This window comes from Labrus bergylta, chromosome 5 (genome assembly GCF_963930695.1).
Source record: "Labrus bergylta chromosome 5, fLabBer1.1, whole genome shotgun sequence".
NCBI lineage: Eukaryota > Metazoa > Chordata > Actinopteri > Labriformes > Labridae > Labrus > Labrus bergylta.
This window is the reverse complement of record NC_089199.1, coordinates 20528917-20554258: the sequence shown is the minus strand read 5'-3', so window position 1 is coordinate 20554258 and position 25342 is coordinate 20528917. Positions and strand designations below refer to the sequence as shown.

The window sequence follows — 25342 nt, the reverse complement described above, 5'->3', positions numbered from 1 at the left end:
ACGCTGAAGGGCATTTGTTTTGTATTAAATGGGCGCTGCCAGTGCAAAAAAAAAAAAAAAAAACAGCGTTATTGTACGCATGCCTTAACTTGTAAAAAAATAAAACGTCCTCTGATTCTGTAGCAGACACCAAACTTTGTGTACTTTAGACAAACTGCAAGACAGCAGTGTTATTATCAAATGAAGTCCTATAAATGTTATAATTAAGAGAATATATACAGACATAGATTTAAACTAAATCTCTGTTATTTTGACGATAGACTGGGCATGATATATTTTAGGAATATGGATTATGTTTGTAGCTCAAAGGCAGCACATGGCCTCATTTGTTTGTTGTTGTTTTGTCTGATAAAAACACTATCTATTGTTAATTTTTGCCAAGAATCACAAGCCCTAATTAAATCAGGAGTGTTGCAGTAACTTAAAACAGCTTGAGAGATTTTCTACCTTGGCAAGAACACAAACACAACGCTTCCAGCTTTCAGCTTCCAGCTTGATTGTAAGCGTCTGCGGGTGCTGTGATAAGAAGATGTTGGATTTATAAAGAGAAGTATAAACAATAAATACATAAAAGTAAAAAGAAAGAAACATTCAGTTCATGTTGCTTTGATAAGATCCGTCTGTTTGAGCGGTCAGAGTGACCTAGGTGTGTAGTATGGCCATGTGTTGCAGGGCGCCGTCCATCCCAGAGGCTCAGGACCTTTCCCGCTCTTCGTCCAACGCCAGCAGCTTTGCCAGCGTAGTGGAGGAGAATGAGGCAGAGGAGGAGTACGACACCGGGCTGGTGGGTGGAAAATGTTTGTTTCCTGACACAATACCCCAAACCTTATCGTTTTAGAAGACACAGAAAGTCCAGGAGTGAACGGGTCTCGTGCCACCCTGAAGGGGTTCTTCTGCTGTAACAACCCGCTCTCTCTACATTACCCGACTTATTACACGACTACTAACTTAAACCAATTTATTTTAGGGCTTTTTTAATGCCTTCATTAAACAGGACAGCTTGAGAGAACAACAAAAAAGAAGTATGAGTGGGAGATGAAATACAACAAACAGCGTGCAGTTTGTAGTCCAACCTGCTACCAGTAAGACGAGGACCTTAGCCTCTGAACATGAAGCGTCTGCTCTGCCGACTGAGCTTAACCAGCCCCCAGAAATCAATCTTTTTCTTAATCTAAACAAACTGGAATCCACAGGTGCAGCTTGGTCCATAGTGAACGGTTCCCTCTGTAACCTTTTCTGGAGGAATCAATGCAGCACCTCAAAGATTTTTCATTTTTCGCTTCCCTGTTGGAGTCTATTGACATTTTCTTTTCCTGCCATCAGTCTTTAAACACCGCCTCACCATGTTCCATTACCTGTTCACTTTATGTGTATAATTCTCTGTCATTGCTCAAGTGTTTGCCTTTTTTTTTTTTCGTTTTTCACTGCTGCTTTCTTTTCCATCCCTCCATTATCTATACCGCTTTTCCTGTGCGTGACCCAGATCCCAGCCGTCACTGGGCGAGAGGCGGGGTACACCCAGGGCTGACATGTAGACTCAGACAACCAGCCACACTCACATTCACACTTAAGGAAGCTAGGGTACAAAAGTCTGTCAAAGAAAGAAGGGGGGAGGAAAAAAAGGGGGGAAAAGAGAGAAAGAAAAGAAGAGGAAAAGGGAAGAAAGGTATTTTTTATGAATCTGCCTTACATCAGAAAAGTGTAGAAAGAATAATTTTGATGAAAAAAACATGTTTTAGAACAAAATTCTTGTATTGTTATACACATTTGAAGGATAAAAGCTGTTTCCAAAGGTCTCACCTTTGGCAGGACAAAGTGCACTAGGCTGAGGAGTATACTTATTTTATTCCTTGTAGTTCATTCCTCATATTTGCATATTACACGTTTGTTTACACATAACCATAATTATTCATGCTTTATAGAGGCTGATTTATCATCATTAAGTATGTATAAACAATTCACCAGACATTTTAATCGACAACACAAACAAAAGGAAAGAGGCTGATGATTTAGTTGTTACCACACTATTATTTATTTTGAATTAGATAAGGTTGTACCCCTGAATTAAACAATAATCAGTCAGATTAGGCAGAGCCCTGCTTTCTTCTCCTTTCTCTTAAATTAACAGACTGACATCAAATGAACCGGACTACTTTCCGTGGATTGATATGGTTACAGTGAGTCCTCCAGAGTCTGTGATCAGGCATTGTCTCTAACCTGTCACTTCATACGGCTGAAGTGCATTTAAAGATGCATGCCTTTTGTTGAAATGATAGTTCAAGTCAAGTCAAGTCATATTTATTTATAAAGCACATTTAATATATATATCAACGGACTACTTTATTTCATAGACTAATAATAACACAAAATTCAAGTGCATATATCAAAACCGAAAGCAGCCGGCAGCTTCTCACAACTGATTCCATTAACATTTGTTCCACTTTCACTCTAGGGGTAAACCACTTGTTTTTATCTTTTGTGTTACCTAAACAATTACACCAGCAGCTGTGAGAATGTTTGATGGATTGTGCTCTATCCCTGGAATGACAGGTCTGAAAATGTACTGCATAGTAATACATATTAATGACATTTCTTACACTTGCAGCATCTTAAAAGGAGGTTTGAAAAATTGAATTACTGTCATGAAGTCGAGCTGTGGTTATGTGTATGTCTTTTGTATGTTTTTTTTTTAAAAGCCTCTTCTTTTCTTCAGGAGAGCGTGTCTTGTGTTACTCCAATCAAGAAAGACTCTTTTGTGTACAGCACTGTGCTGGAGGACAATACGAGCAGCACCAGCCAGGAATGTTTTGCAGGTGAGTTTGGGAGAAAACAGCGGCTCATATTACTGTGCAAGTCGTCGCCTGAAGGTGTGAGAAAAGTGTAAGTTATCAGAGGTCAGCTGTATCACATAGCCATGGTATCTGAGGACATTCTAGATGAGGTAGATGTAAGAATGAAACCCTTTTGCTTCCTGTGTAATTAATATATGAAAACCCCTGACTCAAGTCTAACATCCTACTCTTAACCCTCTATGCACGAGTAGCTTGGAACAGCTGTTCAACATTTCACCTTAGCCCCCTTCTTCTATAATACTTTTAATACTTTTCTAGAGTTATATAAACCTGAAAACTGGACTCAACTTTCTGTTGAAGTTAATTAAAGATGTCGTCATAACCTGAACTGGAAATATATTTTTTAACATAAGTAGACACCAACAGGTTTCTCCTCTCAGTCTAAGTATTCACCACATTCACACAATGTTAATTTTCTCTGCGGTCACACTCCAGATGGGAAGCTCAAGTGCTGTCGCCATGTTGTACAGCTCTGTACATGGTTTGCTAATTAACCCCTTTGTCAAGCCCCGCCCATCTTGGTTACTGTTACTAGGTTCTTGTCCCCTGTCGTTCTGTCGTGGGCTGCTTCCCATTTGGAACAATTTCAATTAGCTTGAGATTTGACAGACTTTTAGAAACGAGGTCTCAGAGAAGGAGTAAGGACAGAGAAACATTAGGGTAACAGGTCAAGACTTGGTCAATGACCATTTCTGTAGCCAGGGGTCTGAAATATCCTCTTAATGTCAGCAACAGGGCCTTCAATACGCAGGTGAGAGTTGACATCAGAAGAACATGGCCAACTTGTGAATCTGGTAAATAGCTCCTCTAAAAAGCTAAGACTCTTGGTGATCTTATGGAAGCCTAAAATTGAATTGGAAACGATGTCAATCTTTATCTGTTTACTCATTGTTTTATTGTCTACAAAGACCCAACATTTCTCCATCATGAGCACAGCACTAAACAACATTAAGCAAAGTTACAGTCACAAAGAAAAAAGTTCCTTTAAGAGGGAGAAACCTCGAGCAGAACCAGACTCATGATGAACAGCCATCTGCTGAAACTGTGTTGGGCTTGGAAAGTGGAATAGTGCAATCTCCTATGCACGGTGGAAAGCATTATCATCATCAAGGAACTCTTTTTTTTTTTTTTGCCTAATAATATTATAACCACTGTCTGTACACCGACACCGAGTCAGGTTTTACCTCCATAGGGCAGAAGCAGTTTTGATTTTTTCAGTTTTAAGTTTTATTATAGCCCATAAAATCTAACTAATGAGTGTTAAATTCCTGAATTTAGTGAACAATCCTGAACAATTTTGTTACTACTTGTTGTTTGTCTTGTGTTTTTTTTACGTGGTAAATCCAGCATTTTATAAAAATACATAAGAGGTAAATCAAGTCAAATGACAGAGGAGGTTGTTTTTTTTAAACGACTACTTGTTATTAGGGCCCGAGCACGAACCGTGCGAGGACCCTCTTGAAACCCTAGCGATTATTATTTTTATTGTTGTCGTTTTTATTGTTCCGCCACTTTGCGGCCACTTTTGAGGGCCTGAACGTACCCGAAAACTCACCAAACTTTCCACGGTCATCAGGTCTCGTGAAAAATGTGATATTCTGGTGGTTTCGTAAACGCAGTTCGCAAAATGGCTCAGTGGCGCCCCCTTGAAATTTTCAAAATGGCCTCCACATAAAGGGTTTTTTCACGTATTCTCACGAAAATTGGTACGCATATTACGCTTGTCGGGACGGACTAAAAATCCTCTTGCAGCGTTTCAAAAAACCCGACAGGAAGTCCACAAATTAAAGTTGAATTTCACGATAATGGCCCAAAATTGCTCAAAATCGACGATTTCAGCCTTCCTATTTGAACGCACTTGTCTGAGGGCGCTCATCCGATCACTGCAAACTCAGTGTCAGTGCGTTCTAGACAGGCTCAGCATATCTCGTTGTGCTCCGCGCGTTATTTCGTCAAAGGGCGTGGCCGTGGCATGCGTTTGAACTTTTTTGAGCGTTTTGGCAAGTTGCCAAAAAAGTAATTGCTTATATCTCTGCCATCTAGCGTTTAATCATATTAAAATGTCTCATGCATGATACGAGACCCGCCCTGAACACAGCGCCACCTGTTGACAACAGGAAGTTACTGCTTCTCAATTAGCATTAGCCATTGCTACACGGTACCTCGTTTTCCCCTCAAAGTTGGTGTGGACCATGCTAACACCTTGGCCATACAACACTTTCAAGCTCAAACGCCTACGTCCAACGCTGTCGCCATACGGACACGTCGCTCGCCATCAAACAGGAAGTAGTTTTTTCACAGGCTTAACATAGTCGTACTGTCCCGAAACTTCATACATATGATCCTGGTAGTAAAGTCAAACATCTTATACCGTTTAAGTGAGTAGGCGTGGCTTATTGGCTCAGTGGCGCCCCTTCCAATATTTCAAACATTCAGCCCCCGCAGCACGTTGAACCTACAATTCTGAATTTTACTACGCATTTCCAACATGACATTTCCAACAGCCCAAAACTCAACAGGAAGTCCACAAATCACATCGCCATGAAACAGGAAGTGGCTGTAACTCTTATATACTTTGTCTTGTCTTCTTGAAATTACATAGGTATGATCAGGGTTGGCCTCTGAACACAGTGACATAACAATAGTCAACTTCAACCATAGCGCCCCCTAATGCAAGGACTAAGTACTACATCATACATACTTTCTCGGATCTGCTTTAAATTTCCCAGGTATGATCAGGGCTGGCCTCTGAACACATTGACATAACAATCATTTCCTTCAACCATAGCGCCCCCTACTGCAAGGATTAAGTACTACATATTGTACACTTTGTCTAATCTTTTTCACATTTCTCAGGTATGTTCAGGGTTGGCCTCTGGACACAATGACAAAACTATAATAAAGTTTAACCATAGTACCCCCTACTGCAAAGAATAAGTACTACCTCCCATATACAATGTCAGATTTTCACCAAATTTCACATGTATAATCAGGGTTGGCCTCTGAACACAGTCACATAGATATAACAAATTTTAACCATAGTGCCCCCTAGTGCAAACAATAAGTACTACCTCCAATATACAATGTCAGATTTGCTCAAAATTTCACATGAACAATGTCAGTACTGGTCTGATCACATCTAACCTAATACAATTATACCATTAACATTGCGCCCCCCTACTGGAAAGAGGCGGTACTGTATCTCAGATACTTTGTCTGATCTGCATAAAATTTCACAAGTATGATTAGGGTTGGCCTCTGAACACTTTAACATAACAACAGCGCCCCCTACAGCAAAGAGTAAGTACTACATCCTATATACAATGCTCAATTTCCTCCAAATGTTATAGCTATCATGATAGTGCCAGCCTGAACTGCTCTACGTCAAAATTTTCTGTAATCTTCATCACGCTGCCTATTTCAGCATACCATAGTGTGACTTTTACACAAATCAGACTGCACGGCCTGCTGCTTAGCCACATTAAGCTGCAGCTGCACTCCCGAGGTTGCGACACACCCCGACATGCACAGTGGTGCGAGGGCCCTTCATCACCGCTTGTGGTTTTAATTATATTTAGCTTCCTTCTGTTTTCTCTGGAGTAGTTTTTTTATATTGTGTGAGTTCTTTAAGTGAGTTCTCGGTGAACTGCAGCAACTTGCTACCACTGAACAGGGGTCAAGGGGGTTAAACAAATAAAGTTCACTATGTCTAGAAAGTCCCACGTTGCAAACTTATCTGTGATTCCCACACAACTTCTGCTACGCTGGAAATGTGTGTGTTTTTCCCAATCTATAATGACTCACTCTGAACCATTAATCTTTTGCATGCTTATCCTTTTTTTGGCAAGAACAGCTGGCAGCATGATAGCTTTGAGTTTATTAACCGTGACAGCCTCACATCTGTCGCTTTACTTCTCAGCAGCTCCTCATCCTCAGCAGCAAAGTGACGCAGTGAAGACATCAGAGCCAAAGGGGACAGACAGCCCGACCAAGACAGAGCGCCCCTCGCAGGAGCACAAGTTTTCACCGGTGAGACAAACTGCTCCGCATTGATCATTAGGCGACACTGCCATTACAAAGTCATTGGGGCACATGTTCCCTCAGATCCATTTTTTAATTGATTAATGAGGCAAAAAAACAAAATAGTCACTGCCCCAAGCACAAATCTAAATTTCTCTGGCTCTGAGTTCTGGGAAATTAACACTTTGACTTTTTGACTTTTGAATTGACTATTATTTGATAATACAGAGATTAGAAGGTACATCAACTGGGGTCAATAGCAATGCTAGAAACTCTTGATTGCTGTATGCAGGCACAACAGTGCTTTGAGCTTAATCCGATACGATACACTTCATTGTCCCCTTAGGGAAATTTGTCTTGGACTCAAAGAGCTGCTGAACATTCAGCTGCTTCCACTCGAATGCTTCTCATATCATCACACTAACATACAATGAAGATGGGATCAAATAAGATGTGATGACTGGGATTTTTTTTACCGTTAACAGCAGCTTCAAAGCAAAGCAAAACACAGTACACACAAAATTAATTCTAAAAGCTAATGTCACCATATTAACATGGAGGCCTTTTTTTTCTGGGAAGCCCACATTTTGTTATCAAGTTGTTTTCCTTTGTTCCAGGTTATAAATCATACACGTCAAGTTAATCCTATTTAGAGGCCACATTTGGACATATTTCCAGAGTTTCCTGTTTTATTTTCCAGTTCTTGCCTCTGGAATTTGCTTTGGGTATGTGGGCATGATCCCTATACCACACACACCAAGTTCTCAAAAACATCTTTGTCCACTTGAAAATGCAAAACGCACTATTACGGCTGTCATTAACATGCCAAGTCAAAAACAGTGTCCTTGTGTTGACATGCGAAAAATGTTCTAAGTTTCATAGAAGTGTGATCCGCTGCAGGGTCCAATCAATAAGTGATATTCAAAAGGTCTGTCAGTAAAAAGTCTTCCAGAAAAGGAAAGGCTGGTCTCGTGTTTCCTCGATCATAACTCCTCAGAGTTGTTTCATCGATCCTCGCTCCTCAGAGTTGATCCTCTGTGCTGAAATTCTGTTCTCTGTTCTTTATTACTTCCCAGGGCCCAATTTGACTGTTCAATTACAAAATTACAAAAATCAGCAAATTCTTTAATAATCAGACATTTTTGTTTTTAAACTCACCTGAAAAAAGTAATTGATGATCAAAGTAGTTGGACCTTAATTTTCCTTATTAATTTTATGTAATATATATTTGTATATATATTATATTATACTTGTTGTAGATCTTCTGTCAGTATATTTGTCGTTGACTGACCCTTCCTCTCTCCTTGTTTGTTTGCAGAACTGTTAGCCACACTTCTCTGATCACTACCATTGATGTCCATGTTCAGGTTTGTCATCTATATCCATATTTTCCCCTGCATCTTCTTTATATCCATCTATGTATGTCTCACATTTCTTCTCTTTTGTCCCAGCATTCCCATAAGAGGCATCTTTTTTACCAAAAGTAAGCCAAGGGCATCTGATCGCCACTGCTGACAATGAGGAGGTGCAGGGTTAGAGGCCAAACCAAGAGACTGACGGATCTTCTTCTGTGTTTGGCATGGATCTGCCGTCTGTCAGGAAAAACAACCAGCTCCACAGAAAAGTACCCACCCACCGCCCTCATCCAGCTCCATGTGGAACCCTTCTTGAATGCTCAAAGCAAATCAAAGGAAACAGGACGTCCATGCCCATACAGCATTGTGTCTCGTTGTCACACGTTAGCTGGAAGAAGTCTAGCAGTCTGCTTATTCTTCAGGCTAGTAATCTCTGAAACCTGAGTCTCAATGTAAACACTTTAATATTGTGCGTCCTCTGTCAAAGGTCAGGATTTGAACAAGGAGTAACTGTTAAAGTGAAAGTAATAGAGACCAATCAAACAGCCAGGGTATGCGTAGTGGAAAAGTGGTTCCATAGAGAAGAGCATCAGTAGAGAGGAAAATGTTTTTTTAATGTCATCCTCACATCCTACTGTGATTTCGTACATGGTTTAAAATTTGTTGTCCATGCCGGGTGTGTGTGTGTGTTGCCTGTCTCGCAGGCCACAATATGTGTTTTATTGATGGTCTGTTCTTCTTCTGAGTATTCTGCGGTGAATATTTGTCCTGTTATACGGCAGTTTTGTTTTATTTGTAATGTTCTAATGAAGAAACACTTTTGTAATGCTGTTGTTGGGGGCTGTTGAAGCAACAGTCACCTTCTTCCTGGGTGGGTGAAGGCTTGTACCTGACTGTCTGTATAAAAAAAAAGAAGAATTTTAACAACTTTAGATTTTATTGCTGTAACATGACAGCTGAATTACTGCAGTGCCCAAACCTGCAAACCTGCAACATGCTTTCAACCAACGGACTGTGTTTAAGAAGTGGGCATAGCCACCATGATGTCATACCATTTACCATATTCACCATTATTGGCAATTTCCCTATAACAACACTCTGGGTGGGAAGCTCTATGTCCCACATGTTTAAGGTTTGAATATAAATGACAGATTTCAGACAATATTATAATTTAAAGATTAATCGTTCTGCAACAAAAAAAAATGAGCTGTAAAAATCCTGATTGAATACAAGCTATCTAGCTGTAATGTTGGCTAAACAAATTTTTAGCTAGTTAGCCTTACTAACTGTAATGTTGCCTAACTACCTCTAATGTTACCAAACAGCAGTAAAATCTGGGATATAAGTGGCACCAGTATAAAAAATAAACTGTAATTCAAAGAGTAGCTGTTGAGATTTTACATAAATTATCAAATTTGATGTTCAACTTACAGCCACTTTTCCTTATTAATATATGAATTTGGGCGTTGCAGCAGAACAGACAAGTAAGGTCATTTCTGTTGCTGTTTAATGAAACATCTTTATTTTTATTAAAATCATTAAAAAAGTGTGATTAAAACTGAAATTCTTATTTATTGTGAAAAATCTGAGTTTTTATTGTTATGTTAATATTGCTCAGCCCTATTTGGACAAGAGGGGGATATGCAAGACTTGAAATTAGTGAGAAGAGATCAAACTTGTCAGGAAAAGTTTTCCAGAGGAACCCTAATAGATCATCTGTGAAGTATACAAAAATGTTCTCATCTGCCTCCATACAATCTGACTGCCCTGAGCAAACCAGCAGAGTTGCGAGACAGAATGCAGGTTTAAAGCACTTTCCTTTGGCTTCACTTTTAAAACCACCAAGCTATGTCCACTTCTTATACAGTCTATAATGAAACCAATACTTTAAGGAGATGATTTTTGTCTCCAAATACTCCTGGGTCACACACCACTTGTTGATTTCTGATGTCTCTGTACGGTTGTGTGTTTAAACAGCGGAACTGTGCATGGTGTAACTCTGCTTGCCAAAAACCTCTCCTCTGTAAACTGGTGCCATGCTTGACTTAGAGGTGTTGTCTCTGTAATTTGTGTTTTACTGAAAACCAGCCAATATCTCCAGATGCAGTGCACATTGCTGATAAGAGAGCCAAATGCCACAGTTTCTTATTTTATTTCTAATGTGTAATATGTGTACGTGAACTAAGCACTAAATTTTCGGAGATATTTCGAAATGCAGACCTTTTGGAGAACCTGATTTGTGGCGAAGTGAGAATTACACTGTGATTCGTCTTGAAGTTGCCTTTCTAATGATTGTGTTGCGGGAGCTGCTTTAAAAGAGGGTCATTTTTAAAGGCACTGCGTTGCTTGAATGTAAAACTAGGCAGGTATGTATTTATTTGTACATATCTGCTCCAATGAATAGCTCCTGTGACGACTCCTGACCACAGTACGTGTGAGTCTGACACAGCTCACATCTCCTGAGCAGAGAGCTTTTCCCTGTCTTCAGTTTGTCTTGAAGGAAAGAAATGATTCATGCAAATATTTTATTTTACAGTGAAATGACTGAAGCGGACATGCGATTTATTGCCTACATGAGTTACATTTGCTTTGCATTTACAGTTTGTGAAAGTACAAATGGTTTGTGGTGGTGGATCAAATGCAAAACACACTGTATTCATCCTTTTTAGTGCTAGAAATGGAACAAAACTTTTTGCATTGGACTCTACAGAAAAATGTTATAGAAAATATAGCAAGACATTTTTGGTAATAATACAGCATTTGAGCCTCTTAAATTATTTGTGTAAAGACTTGATTTGAAATGATTTTCCTTGGGACTTTGCAAACGCTTGAGTAGACAAAGTGTGCCCTCTTGTGGCTTTGTATTATTATAGCACATGTGATAACGTTCATCTAATTGTGCTTGCACAACAGTTGGTCTCCAATCACAAGGACTGGGAGTGAATCATCGATGTGCTCAATTAAAGTGATTGTATTTCTGTTCTTGTCATCGGTCTGCTGAAGCCCTTGTTCAAATGATGTGTTTGTACATATTGCTTTTCATCCTTTTTGTAAATAAAGCTGACAAAAAATGTTTAATAAAGATGAAGATGCAAAAAAAGGGCTAACCTCTGGTTTGGCTTTCCCTGCATTAAGGCTTCTAGTTACTTAGCAAGAATATTAGTATAAAAAAAGAAGCATACATTTAGGCTCAAAAGGAAAATTAGATTTGTTGTGATTAAAGACTGAGCTAAAAGAAGACTTTAACAAGAAATAATCTTCTAACAGTATAAGCTTGCTTTAAAGGTGCTTTATAGTATAGCCCCGCCTCTGCCCTCAGTAAAGGTTCCTTTCACATTTCCATGTTCCACCACTTGTAGTCGAACGGCTTCCTGCGGACGTTGGAGCCACAGTGCACCTCTCCCAGCTTTTTGTGGTAGGTGGCAAAGTCGTCGATGAAGGTACAGTTGAGTCCCAGGCCCTCCAGCAGGGAGCTCGTCTCCGCCTCTAAGGCACAGCGGCCGTTCACCTTGGGGCCAAAAGGCTTTGGGATGCCAAGGTTTTTGCCCAAGACGATCATGTTCACCTGGAAAAAGGTGTGAGCGAAAATAATGAGCACTTTAATGCCTCTTTAAATAAAAAATAAAAACTGTCACAGCTTAGTAATAAATTGTGAACATACCATGTCAGGATAGAAAGCCTGTGCTTTCAACTCGGTTTTATCTTCCACGAGCTTGAAGAGGATCGGCAAGTCAATAATATCCTCTTCCTTCAGGCCTAGCTCTCTCTTCAGAACATCTCTGTTCCAGTCGATGCAGCTCTGGTACAGAGAAGGTGGGAAAAAAAAAAGACATGGCACAAACCTTAAAATACCCAAGCAGAAAAACAAAGTACCAGAATGTCATGTAATGGTTTGCAAGGTTAGAGATAGACCGATTCAAAATTATTTGAGAGAAAATTGTATTCATAGTTATTGTGTTTTTCTTTTTTTTTTTCTTTTTTCAATTTGCATTACTCAATGTTACATGTTTGTCTGTGCTCATCACAATCTACTGTGTATTTGTGCATTGTTTTATTGTGCATATTCCTGTGAGGCACTTAGGTTAGCTCACGCTGTTTTTAACTTGCTATACAAACACATTTGACTTGACTACATGTGTTACTGCAAGTGCTGACAGTATTGTAAACTAAAAAGTCATAGTGTGCAATTTGTTCTGGAAAGTAAATAAGGGATGATGCCTGATAAGGTGTCCATCATCAGGTTTGTAAGGATGATGTGAAGCCAGAAGCTTCCAGGCTAACAAATATAATTAAAATAACATGAGACTTAAACATATCCATACTGGCATTTGTTTTCCAATATGTGTTGATATTAAAGGTTATACCATTGGTCATGCAAACGTGATTCTAATTCACTGATTGGTGTCAATTACGGTAAGTCTTTAATCACATCAAATATAACTGTGTAAGTGCTTTAATTTATAGGTGAAAAGAAAAAAAATATTATTTCTGAAGCAGAGGGCTTCCCATGTTTCTTTGAATGACTCCACCAATATGGTGTATACATTTGGTGGGGATAAAAGTCAGGCAGCCCCTTGAAGCTACATCACCACAAGAATTGCTCATCAGGAGCTTGAGAAGGTGCCAGGAGGCAACGCTCAAGAATGCCAGCTCAAGTGTTAAAGAGCAGCAGAAAGTGCTCCTAAGGGACAAACTGTAGTTTTGCTCTAAGCCTGGAGAACATTACCATCTAAAAGCATGCTGCTGGTCATAAATTTTGGTTGGAGGGAGGCTTAAGAGTCTGGAGCTGTTATTCATTATTTCACTTCTGAGTTCCATTTAAGGGTGAGTCCTAATGCCACATGACTATAACCTTACCCACATCCAAAGCCTTTGGGATGAACTGAAACTTTGACAGTGAGCCAGGCCTTATCTCATAATATCAGTGTCCGTTCCCTCTAAAGCTCTAAAGCGGCTAAATGAAAGCAATCCTTACAGCCATTGGAGGCTGTAATAGCAGCATGTTAATGCCCATAGTGTTGAATCTACTGAATGCTTATACACGTTTGGCCATACTGTGCTGATACCAGTGTCAGGATGGACCAAACATAAGACTGGTCTAAATGGTTTAAATTCCACTCACCTGCACATAGTTATTTTCAGATTGGAGACTCTCGTTGCCGAGTATCTCATCCACGGTCAGTTTTTTTTCATCAGGCAAATCTTTGTGGATGCAGAATGGTGTTATGGTTAAAAAAAAGGAGCAGTTGACAGAATACCATTCACACATCATTTGGTTAAAGACAGGCCTACCCTCAAACAGTGTGGCTTTTCCGTGTCCATTATTCTGTAATCTTTTGAATAGTTTGTAGCCCGCGTCTGGGCTGGCGAGCAGCAGCCTGAACCCCTGTGTACAAAAACACAACAGGCAAAGACAACATTGGCTGTCCTGTATCCTGACAGTTTATACAACCCCACAATGCAGACAGCAGCACTGGTAGCCAACTGATATTTCACTGGTTTCTCACTGAAGCCTCGAGAAATACTGAAGGCGCACAAATGCAGTGACATTTTTCACAAAACTTCAACAATGTTAACAACACAGAGCAAACATGTGTACCACTGTGTACAGCAGCCTTCAGATTTTTCTGCAATAGTTCAAAGATTCTTCCAAAGACTGAAATATTCAGTTAACCAGATCTTTGGTAAACACTCTGCAGCTGTCAATAGTTTGCCAGCAAACAGTTAACAATGGTTAAAGTTGTGCATAAACGTAAATGATTGGATGTTTTAAATAATATTTAATCTGATTTTAAAGCATGTTGGGGGCAGCTATGGCTCAGTTGGTGGAGTCAGTCGTCTCCTGACCGGTAGTTCAGGGGTTCAGCCCCAGTTCCTATGACCACATGTCCGATGTGTCCTTGGCCAAGACACTGAAAGGAAGAATGTGCGACTTTTTGATCCAGTAGATGTCGCCCTTGAGCACCAGCATGAAACCAAAAACAACTCGAGCAGCATTGTTGTGTTAGCATGCTAATGCTAGCGCTCTTTAGTTTGCTTGTAGCTTCACACTGCATGTAAATTTAAACGATATGACAGTGATCTAAAAACGCTTACGTGACATTCAATTAAGCAGTGAGTACAGTATGATATTCTTCTTTTCTCTAGTCCCTCAATTAAACAACTTTTATACGAAAGGGGATGAGCCTCCCGTCTATGTAAACACGATGTAGATACGGCTCGGAAAGCTTGGAAAGCATCAGACAGCGGCTTGGGTGTCAAACTCATTGTAGACAGTTATGACTCACAGAGTTATTTTCAGAGGATATACTAGATTTCTGCTATATTTAAGTGTGAAAAATCGCATATTCTTCCTTTAACCCAAAGTCAGCGTATGAATGTGTATGAATTGGATTAGTTATTACTGATGGTCACTTTGCATAGCAGCCTCTGCCTTTCAGTGTGTGAATGTGTAGGTGTGACCTGCGTTGTAAAATCACTTTGAGTAGTCACAAGACTAGAAATGGGCTATACAAGCTAAAGTCCATTTACCATTTAATTTTTAGTGGATTCAAAAGGGAATATTTACCTTTCGGTCGGGCGCAGGAACAAAACTCATGAACTCATCAACGTGTCCAACATAGAGCCAGTCCGAAAACAAGGCCACTGGCTCCTGAACGTTCTGAGCCCACAGGAAGTCTTGAACAACTTGGGTCATGTTCCGTCCTGTGATTGCCCTTTATGAAAAAAAGACAGAGCTCTCAGAGGGCTGCTACAACATCAATTATTCATATTACTCAGAAGTCTAGGACTCATCTGTGGATCTATTCTAAACTCACGTCGGAAAGGCCACTCCAATGATGATTCTGCCCAGGGGGAAGTGTTTTCCATTCACAGTGACGGGAGGACTCACCTCCAGATTACCAAAAGAGTCCAGACTGCTCACGTCATCCCTGTGGGCTGTTCTCGTAACATAGCCGAAGTCAGGGCCCTGAGGATGTGGAAGTGGTTAGAGATCCCCTTCAGACATAAAAACCTTGCTTTGAACAATAACTTGTTTTCTGCTTACATCAAGAAAACACAAACAGATTTTTTAAAAGGTTAAAAATGATCTATCTCCAAAATCAACCAATCAAAAACAAGACGATGGTATTCTTTGCAGTCACTTAACACATTTTTGAGAGGAGAAAGTCACTTTAATGGTGTTTCATACATCCCCCAAAACTTCCTGACATTCTTCAGGGTGAGCTGCATGTTTGAACAAGAAAAAAATCAGAATTTTTCACTACTAGTGTACCCAGGAAATCTTCCTGCCAGTCCACTTGTAATTTTTTTGCAGGAAGTCAGGGTGAGCTGATGTGAGAACTAAGTAGTAGATATTCAAGAAAATTCACTGAGAGAGTGGGAGGCAGGGATGACGTTGATACCGTGAATTTCACGCAGTCTCCATGCCCCTAATAAAACTGCTTCACAACTTTTTTTTCTATTCCCCAGTAAATTCTTCTTTCATTGATGTCGTGAATATGTCCAACTACACATAGCATAGATATAAACGCCAAAAAAGTGTCATCATAGGGTCTATTAACATCATGATCATACATTTTGATATCCTTTTATCTTGCTTTTTTTTAATCCACCTTAAGTTATTGTACTCAATCATTTGAGTCTAAATAATGACAGAGTCCTGCCTCTTGAGACAAACCACCCCCCGCACCCGTCCAATTGTGATAACCTGTCAGAAATGTGTGAAAACAGCTTCAAAGATAAGATGAAAAAATACAACAAAACAAAGTCTGCTGAAACATTTGTTTTCAAGACAAAGGTGAGTTAGCCTCGCACCAGCAGCTGATCGAATGGGAAGTCGGCAAGTTCTCGATCTCGAGGTGAATCCAGAACGACAGGAAACCGTTGATGAGGTGAGTCGATGTAACCAAACTCCATCTCATCCTGAAAAAAAAAGATGGTAATTATTATATTTCTGATGGTTTTTATTTTCATTTGAGACATTTTTAACTAGTTCTCCTGTTTCTTTCTTTTCATTTGCTTGATGCTGATGCTGACAAGAAGCTTACTCACTTCCGGTTTCATAATATAGGGATTAGGAAACATGAGCCACTGTGGCGTACGTGTGGTATCAGATTTGTCAGGACTTGGTAAACAATGAATTTCCCAACTAAGCTAAATACAATATGTTATATTTTGGGTTCTCTTGTTTCTGTGTCTTCTAAAAGTTGGTTTGAAAACAAATTAGACGCACACACACACAAACTTTTTTTGTCTTCGAAAGACAACAAGTTAAAAATTCCAATGGACGTCTTAAAGTGCAGCAGGGATATGAAATAAAAACCTATTTCAAACTTGACCCATGTGGTTTCTAACCTGCATCCAGCGATCACCTCTGTTCAAATATTTCGGGCAAATCTTGATCTCGCACCCGCTCTTCGCAACAAGCCTGGTCATTTCGTCAAGGAAGAATTGGTTATCATCAGTTCTGGAAAGACCAAAGACAGAGAAGTTGTCATTGAACAATGCTCTATATTTTTCTTGTAATTTTCAAATGCAAATGTACATTTAAAAAAAATTAAAATTAAAAATGCTTTAAAGGAGCAATGTGTAACTCTGACACCTAGAGTTTCAAATTGGTACTGCAGTCCAAATGCAGAACATTGGAGAGAGCTGTCTCCCAGCGCCCCCTTCTCCAGGGGGCAGAGGCCTTTTAGGTCGGGTAGAATCAGTTATATCTGAACCAGTTTGCTTGGCCGCTTCTATTGCTGCAACACCTGTTAGTCTGCCGTTTGCCTGGCAAAATGAGGAATGTCCAAAACGCCCAAGTGGGGGATGTCTTAGAACAGCCTACTTCTCTGGTTCAAACAAAAACAAACCATTCCAGACAGGAATTGAAACTAAGAAGGAGGACATACTACTGGCTGCTGCATTGTTAACAGAGAAGCCGGCCCTTCAACTTAACATGTTTCCTTAATGTCTGATGATACAGTAAGTTTCAATTGAATTCAATTATATATATTGGTCCTTTAAGGAAACATCAAAGAACAAAATTAGGTCTAGAGATGTTGCTGTGAATAATGTTTAGGCATTTAGGGGTTAAAATAAGGAAATAAAGCACAAATGTGTAACACTGTCATTGTGTTGGCATATTTATCACCTCGACTCATATTATTCATCAATGTGCACTGACCTGCAGACAAACACCTCCTCAGGCTGGAGGGTGTTGGGTGTCATGATCCAAGGTGCCACTCTGAACACCACTCTGTCCGTGAAAATAGGTGTCTCTGGGAGACCCTGTTGAAACACGAGATTATGTACAGCAGCTGAATATTCACCTTTTTGTAACTCTTTGTAAAGTAATGGGCGACAAAAAAGTAATTGGACTAAGAAAAAAGAAATGTGACAAACAAAAAATGTAAACCAAGATAACTTTGAGAAAAACACAGTTCAGTCAATGAAGTTGAATTAAGTTATTTAAGAGTCAGTTTATAGTTCCAATACAGAGGGTGTCTGATCATATAATTTCAAGGTAAAACAACATATTGGAATAATCACTGAGCAAATTAGCAAATGCTAACTTTAGCATCAAACTTCTTTCCTATAGCAAAGTTGTTATTTTTAACATTTGCCCTTCTTCACGATGATTAATTTTCATGAATCGCTAAAAAATTTGGGAGTGTGGTAACAGAATTGTAAAATAAGTGAGGCCTTATATTTTAATGCATCATGTAATGCTATCAGTTAACAATAAAGCTATAAAGTGGTTAAATGCTAATGTTAGCAAATTACATTGTTGTTGAATGGAATCCATACATTGATCAAAGCTTTGACCATTTCAATGATTTGCAAACGATCGAAACATAAAGAAGACATCATGGCACAATTTGAGTTTCCCAACCTGAGAGTGATGTAAGAGGAAAATGGCTGTTTGAATGAATATAATGAATTAAGTGGACTTTGAGCAACATTTTTCAAAGAGCATTTAGAGTCATGTTAGGGCATGAAAGAAAGGCAGTAAAATTGCTGATGTTGCAGATCTTACTTCTTTAATGGTATCCAACAGGCTGAGGTTGATGGTGACGAGGCCATTGAAGTCTTTATCAGGAAACCTGAGACCCTCCATGTACAACTTCAGCTCTGCATCATCTCCTGGGTAAGGCACTTCCTTGGACAAGACCTCACTGCTCAGAACCAGTGGATAGGACTCCACAAAGGCGCTGTAGAAGATACTCACTGTTGGAGATAGAACAAGAAAAAAAAGCCGTCAGCTGAATTACATGCACATTTCATCATCTGCTCTGGAGCCATCTTTCTTTACATCTGTACTCACCCACAAAGTTTGAAGTAGCTTTAGGGGATCCGGACCTGAAGACTCTGACACTCTCTGCGTCGCTTTGAGAGATGTGTAGGTTGAGTTTGTATCCCTCTGGGAGCTTGGGAGGGCCTTTGGTGCGCAACACCATGAGCGACATGTCCTTTAGATCTATATGATCCCAAAAGAGCCATGTTCATTGAATTTGAAATGTCTTCATGGATATATCAATATCAGCTATCAAGTATCAGCTTAAAGATGACTTCAGGTGGATATGCTTTAAATGTGTTCACTGGTTCTGATTCTGACAACCTGATATTATACAATGAAAGACAAGATTTTCCTCTTTACATTTCTGCAGCTTGCTTTCAAAGCAACTATTTGTTGCTGTTTTTCACAAGATATTTTCACATAAAACAAGATTTTCATGACTTTATAGCAAAATAATTTGTTAAAAATAGTACCTCCTTTTCTTCTAAAAACAAGATATGTTCAAACCATGACAAGATATTTCTAGCTCTAACAAGAAATGCAAAGCTTTTTTGTTGTTATAACGAGATATTTTCACTTCCTTACGAAGGTGTTTTCACATTATAGCAAGATATTTTACAATAAAAACTAATGATCTGACACTTATCTCTGTGCTTTTCATCTTGTTTTAAGTGAATTGATTCATGTTTGAAGCCTTGACAATTGATGAAGTAACAAAATAACCTTCGTTGTTAAAGGTCACATATTATGCTAAATACACTTTGCCATGTTTTTATAACACTGATATGTTTCCCTAATATGTCTACAAACCCCCCAATTATGAGAAAAGTCCATCCTCTCCGTCTTTCCTTCTCCACTTTTCAGAAAATTTTTACTCAACCAGGCCATTTGGAGATTTTCCCTTCATGACATCACAAAGAGCAGTAACCCCTCCCCCAGGTAGGTGACACTCCCACAGCTAGGTGTTTGTTCTGCCCTCTGAGTCTGCTTTCTCACAGTAAACAATAGGCCATGGTAAAAGAAAGCCCAATTCACATCCCATTCCAGGGAGGAGAGTGGTCAGACACAGCTCACTTGTATTTAAAGCTGCAGACACAGAAACAGCCTGTTCTGAGCAGGGCTGAAATAAAGGGGTTTATAGGCATGATCAAAAATCTATGTTTGGTAGGGCTTACATCATGATAACTTCAGGGAGGTACACATACATTCATAATGGATCACAACAGATTAGACCATTACATTTCAACCCAACTGGTTTCAAAACCCTCACACTAAGGCCTCTAGTTTTGTACTTTGACTCGTTTCCCCTATCACCACTTTAAATCTTTAAACTTTGCAAAAGGAAATATGAGAAACCTTTGAGTTTTTAGAAGAGTAATGAAGAAGCTGATGGTGTGAATGGAGAAAACAGAAGACTTATCAGTAAACTACAAGCTGGACACATTTTACCTGACACTCTGGAGACACTGTCCTTCTCATGGTCTAGTGTCTTCAAGTACCGGTATCTTGTCTCAGAGTCACAGTTGACCAATAGGACGGCTCCATGGCCGTTAGGACCCCATTTCCAGGAGCCCTAAAAAGTTTGGAAGGGTAGGAAAAGTTTTGTGAAACAGTTTAGACTTTACCTACAGTGTTGTTCACAAAATCTCCAAAAATAGAGCAACATTTAAGAAAACTCACAAACACATTTCAGAGTTTGCAACAAGCTTGTGAAACTTTGCACTTTTTATATAGTTGGGTTTTTCATTGTCGTATTTTGTGACATTGTTGCCTTGTCTTAAAAATTGTTTTGTTGTATTGTGTGTTTCATTAAATGTCCTTTTCGTCTGAAATGTTGTGTATGGTGAAACATCCTCTTTGCAGAACGGCGTATCTTGTAAATGTGTTTCTGGAAATGTTTTGTTTCGAGATGTCGTGTTATGTGACACTTAGCTTTCCTTGAAATGTGTTTTCTGAAGAGTTGCTTAGCGAAATGTTTTGTGTTCTGTAAAAATGTTTTTTCGGGTGTATTTTTCAAATGTATTGTTGTGTGAAATGTTTTTGGTGAACTGACGGATGGAACTCACCTTATTAGGGTTGTCTCTTTCTACTTCCCCATCTCTGTCAGCATCCACATCCAGAGAGATCTCTGCGTGACACACACTTTTTGTTTACCACAGAACTAAATATTCCTGACACTGACTAAATCCCTGCAGTTATTTTCATAAGACTGTCTATTTTTCTACAGCACAGCTTCTGTCAATATTTAAAACTGGATATCCAAATACAGACTGGTTTGTAGGGGTGTGGTAATGAATTGTTTCTACCATGCCTCAGGATGCGGACATGGATGATACTGCATCGACACAGTGACAGAACAGTCCATGGACAGAACATTCATTGATTGTGTACTGAAGTTGCTCGTAGACTTGCCAGACACGACCGTAACTATGTAATTGATTTATTTGGGGTTACAATGTAAAGACATGTATTTTGACTTTAACCCTTTCAGACTGCTTTTTTTTTTCTGGCAAAAGTGCCATAACTAAGCTCAGCCATCATCACGTCTTTGTACATTCATATCGATTCCCCGACAGGGTAATATTGGTGTCAAATCTGGGAAAAGTTCAAACGGGCGATCACTTTGTTCCCCCATTACGCCTCTACGATATTCAGATTTTTGAAGGCAAAAACCTTACAGGGGCGTAAAAACTGCAGCTTCAAACAGCAGTCTGAATAGGACTTTTGATTTCTAAAGAACTTCCTAACTAATAACAAAGTTCATATTTATCTGAAAGTGGCCAATGTGCAGTAATTTAGCAAATTAAGCACGCCACCCATTGTGCATCGTGATATAATCAATGGCAGGATGCTCGTAATGGAATCGAATTGTGAGACCAGTGAAGATAAACAGCTCTTTTAAATGAGTTTGCACAGTTTTTGAAATGCTTTCAAAGGCATCACAAATGCTCTGCTGGCATCATGTGAACAAATAAAGAAACATTTGGGGTTCAAAAGTTTAACAAATAATCTTTTTTTTTTTTTTTTTTTTTTACACATTATTGTATCACAAGTTACATTTGTGTTGGGTTATTGTGCTTTTACTCACCAAAAGCTGTCAGGTGCAGGATTGCTTTCCCCAACACCTCTTTCTTCTTCCCGTAGTACCAGACAGAGAGCTTCAAAACAAAGGCCCCAGTCATTAATATGTACTAAACTCATGCGAGACCGTTTTGAAACCTTTAAGACGCATAAACGAGTTCTCTCCGATGACTCAGTATGCCTTAATTAAAAAACGGATAAATTATTAAAGCAAGTGACGAGTGAGCAACTTAACAAGTGTCAGTTTGACTTTACCATGATTCTAGTGAACTCTGCATCATAAAGCCTCTTCAATAATTTCATGAAATTCAGTTCGGATATTACAGATTTGAACTGAGCTGTTTCAGGGAAAATTGCAAAATGAACTTCCATCATGTCCGGGGTGTGAATTCTTGTTAACAAGCGGCTCATTTCTTGCAGCTGTCCTTACTTACGCTTCCTCTTCTTACTCATTCTTAAATATATAGAAATATTGCTGACTGCCTGCTTTGGGAGGCTTTGTTTCCTGCTTTACCTTGCTGTCTTTTTCATGTTTACTGGCATGTTTCATTCTGATGAGCAGCACTTGGTTGGCATGGAGGGGGAGGGGGGACAGGTGGACCGGGACCGAAGGCGTCGGGGTGATGCTGTACTCAACATTGGAGGTGCACTTCACAGAGAAGAAGCTGGATTCTAGCGGGGCACTCCTGGGAACGAGAAAAAAATAGAACATTTGAATGCATCTTATTACTGCGTTTACACAAAACAGTCCCCCTCTATTAAAGCAGTCATTTATTTAAATACAAAGTGGAAAAGGTCACGGGCGTGTGTAGACAAGCAACAAGCTCCAATTTCACAGATGGCCTGATAAGGTCAATCAGCCCACATTTTTTTATGTTTGGAAGCACTTTCAGGAAGAATTTCTATTTGTATGCTTTATTTGATAGGGAGAGATATAATTACACATAGACAAACTGAAAACAGCAATCCAATGCTAGTATCATCGTGTTTATAACAGCTGCTTTTTTGTGTCAATAAAAGTTTTAAACGGTTAAAGAAGGAAAAGGGAAGATTAAACTGGGTACAGTAGAATAATCATGAGAGAGAGTGGGGAATGACATGCAGGAGAGGAGTCCCAGGCCCAGCACTGATCCCAGGCCACTTGAGGACTATATCCTCCTAACATGGGGCACGACGCGACCACTAGGCTATCAGATCCCCCCTTTTAAATTAAATTAATGCCAGTTTCTTCCCTATCTTAATGTGCTTTGCGTCTGAAGGAAAGACATAACCATAAATTCTGCCAGCAACACCTGATACAACTGCTCACACTATGCCACCACTCGATCTCAGGTTTTCCATTGCTCAGCTATTTTGCGGTAATGTCATCACACCAGATTTAGACACAAGCACCGGATAGTCACGACAACATCTGAACAGGTGTTTAAATGAGTTATTTCCACACCAAATACAGCCAATGTTATGTATATAGTTTGGAGGGGTGTGATAATAAACAATGCTCACATGCACATGCAAATGATATCAACCAATGTCCCCAATGATGTGTCATTTTCATGATGAGGCCACTAGGATGGGTGCACCCTTCAGACTCTTCAACTTTAAACCACTCAGAGCCCCCTGTGGGTCAAGCAGTTGGTAATCTAGCCCGGCTCTGCTATGTTGTGTGGGCTGATTTTTGGCAAGAATATATCGCCTTCGATTCTTTGGGACAACAAAATGTCTCTTGTTGGGCGGAAACAATAGATGACTGTTAATTCATCACCAGGATCTGCATAGTAATGGCATCCACCGTGCCAGTGTGGGTAAACAATAGAGCTCTTATACAGTCAGTAACTAGTTTATTAGGGACAAAGTGCAACTGCTATCGATACAATACTGCAGTATTTTGTCTACCATTAAGTCATAGAGGTTTTGATTGAACTGTTTTGGAGATACATTTTTTAACTTGAAGAACTTTTTTAAAGTTTTCTGTTGAACTACATGACAATAAACTGGTTTGCCTTTCTGATACTAATAAATATTTTAGGATTAGGACTTGTTCAAAAGCGCTATAACTTTTGTTGCAAAAATGACCATACAACACCTTGTTGTTAAAAGTGAAGGTGAAAACTTCACGAGGTGAACTATTCTGCTGTGTGAAACTGTATTAGTTTTAGTTTCTCATAAACAGTGGCGACTGATTGTAGTGGGACTTTTGATTCAGGCCTTCAATTTTAGGTTTTATCTAAGCGTTTGGCTTGTACGGTAATTAACCCCTTCATGTCACACAAATGACAAGAGAAACTAGGTTTGACACTTCGGCTCTCTGAAGGTAACCGAATAAATTGAATAAAATTTAACAAATATTGACACAATACAAGTGCAGATCATTGTCGGTGTGTGTGTGCGTGTGTGTGTGTGTGTGTGTGTGTGTGTCTAAGCTTTTAGCTGACAAACAAACACTATGGAAAAGAAAACAGTAGATTTCAAAATGTGACACTCCAAGTACAAAAGTGAAATCTCCAAACAATTGACTTTGAGTCTATTAACCCCTTTTTATTATTACAAAGAAAAAAGAATGAAGGGATCAGACTACAGCTGTGTAATAACAGCAGCGGATATAGAAAAGAAAAGTACAGAATACAATACAATACAACACAATACAATACAATAGAACATCTTCTGAAGAGAATACAGTACGACACACTGTTAACAAACAATGAAATCACCTGACACATTGCAACAGACACAGATGAATGATCATGACAAAAATTAAAGGCCTATGACTACAGACATAAAATCCCCCAAAATCTTGCAACAGGCCATCGGTGTGTTTTTGATGAAGGGGTTTTGCTTGCTTCTGCTGAAACTTTTTGTATTATCAAAAACAAAAATCAAATAAGGAGTTAAAATTGACCTTTATAGCTAACAGATCACCACTTCAGGTAAAAGAATAGAATAGAGCATCTTAAGAGACTACAGTATGACACACTTTTAAAAACAAACAAAAAATCCCACATTAGCAACAGACAACACAGATGAATGATCATTTGGTGTGACTGTGTCTAAACTTTCAACTCTTGTTACTAACTTTTTGTTGGAGGCTATATTTAAATGAGAAATAGCCTAAGGAAAAAGTTGTGTTGAAAGAGGGAAACATCTAAAACATGCAGGGAAGTGGATCGACCCTGGACCTATGACACAGGCAAATCCCCCAAAACCTCGCAACAGAGAGTCGTTGTCGTGTTTTTTTGTGTGTGCAGTGTTTTTGTTGGCTGCTGCTGCTAAAATGTTGTCTATGAAAAAATGTAAAATAAAAAATAAAGAATAAAATTAGGCTACACTTTATAGCTAACAGAATATCACTGGTAACCAAGGAAACAGAATATAACACAAAAGGCTACAACAGAATCACGAGCCTACTGACAGACACATCTTATTTGAAGATACATATTTTATGTGTGTAAAAAAAGACAGTCTTTCGAAGAAGCCTAATGTATAAGAGTAGGCTGTACCTGTTCAAGTGTACGTTGAGTTCCGAGCCGACAACGCAGACAACATCGTTGGCTCTGTCACAATCTACTCTCAAAGTCCTCGAGTGAGCCATGGTCGTTGTGCTCGCACGGTGTGTCAACAAGCAGCAGGCAGAAAGACCGTTATGCACTGAGGGTCAAGTGGACGACTATTTGTTCTTTAAAAGTGATGAAGAAAAGACGCGAACTCTTCTTTTACATTGTCTGCGCGGAGGACAACAAAATGATTACAGG

General features: G+C 39.3%; 2 protein-coding genes across 11 annotated transcripts in view; one reads left to right on the top strand and one right to left on the bottom strand.

Moving 5' to 3' along the window:
• Positions 1-11329, top strand: part of rap1gapb (RAP1 GTPase activating protein b) — a 139408-nt gene extending 128079 nt beyond the window's left edge. For 9 of the 10 annotated variants that reach the window (XM_065955109.1, XM_065955110.1, XM_065955108.1 and 6 more), the window contains 5 exons: positions 655-784; positions 2714-2813; positions 6772-6881; positions 8191-8239; positions 8324-11329. In XM_065955109.1, coding sequence (XP_065811181.1) covers positions 655-784; positions 2714-2813; positions 6772-6881; positions 8191-8199 — 349 coding nt within the window. In that variant the 3' untranslated portion in view covers positions 8200-8239; positions 8324-11329. The remainder of the gene's footprint in view (positions 1-654; positions 785-2713; positions 2814-6771; positions 6882-8190; positions 8240-8323) is intronic. The other variant, XM_065955103.1, reaches the window with a different exon arrangement.
• padi2 (peptidyl arginine deiminase, type II) lies at positions 10739-25342 on the bottom strand. The gene is made up of 16 exons (XM_020626382.3): positions 25091-25342; positions 22111-22282; positions 21604-21673; positions 20582-20643; positions 19965-20088; positions 18543-18695; positions 18255-18445; positions 17403-17506; positions 16586-16697; positions 16046-16153; positions 15046-15197; positions 14796-14943; positions 13520-13613; positions 13350-13429; positions 11889-12026; positions 10739-11792 (listed from the first exon to the last, which is right to left on the bottom strand). The coding sequence occupies exons 1-16, from the start codon at positions 25180-25182 to the stop codon at positions 11559-11561; spliced, it is 2034 nt and encodes a 677-aa protein (XP_020482038.2). The 5' UTR covers positions 25183-25342; the 3' UTR covers positions 10739-11558.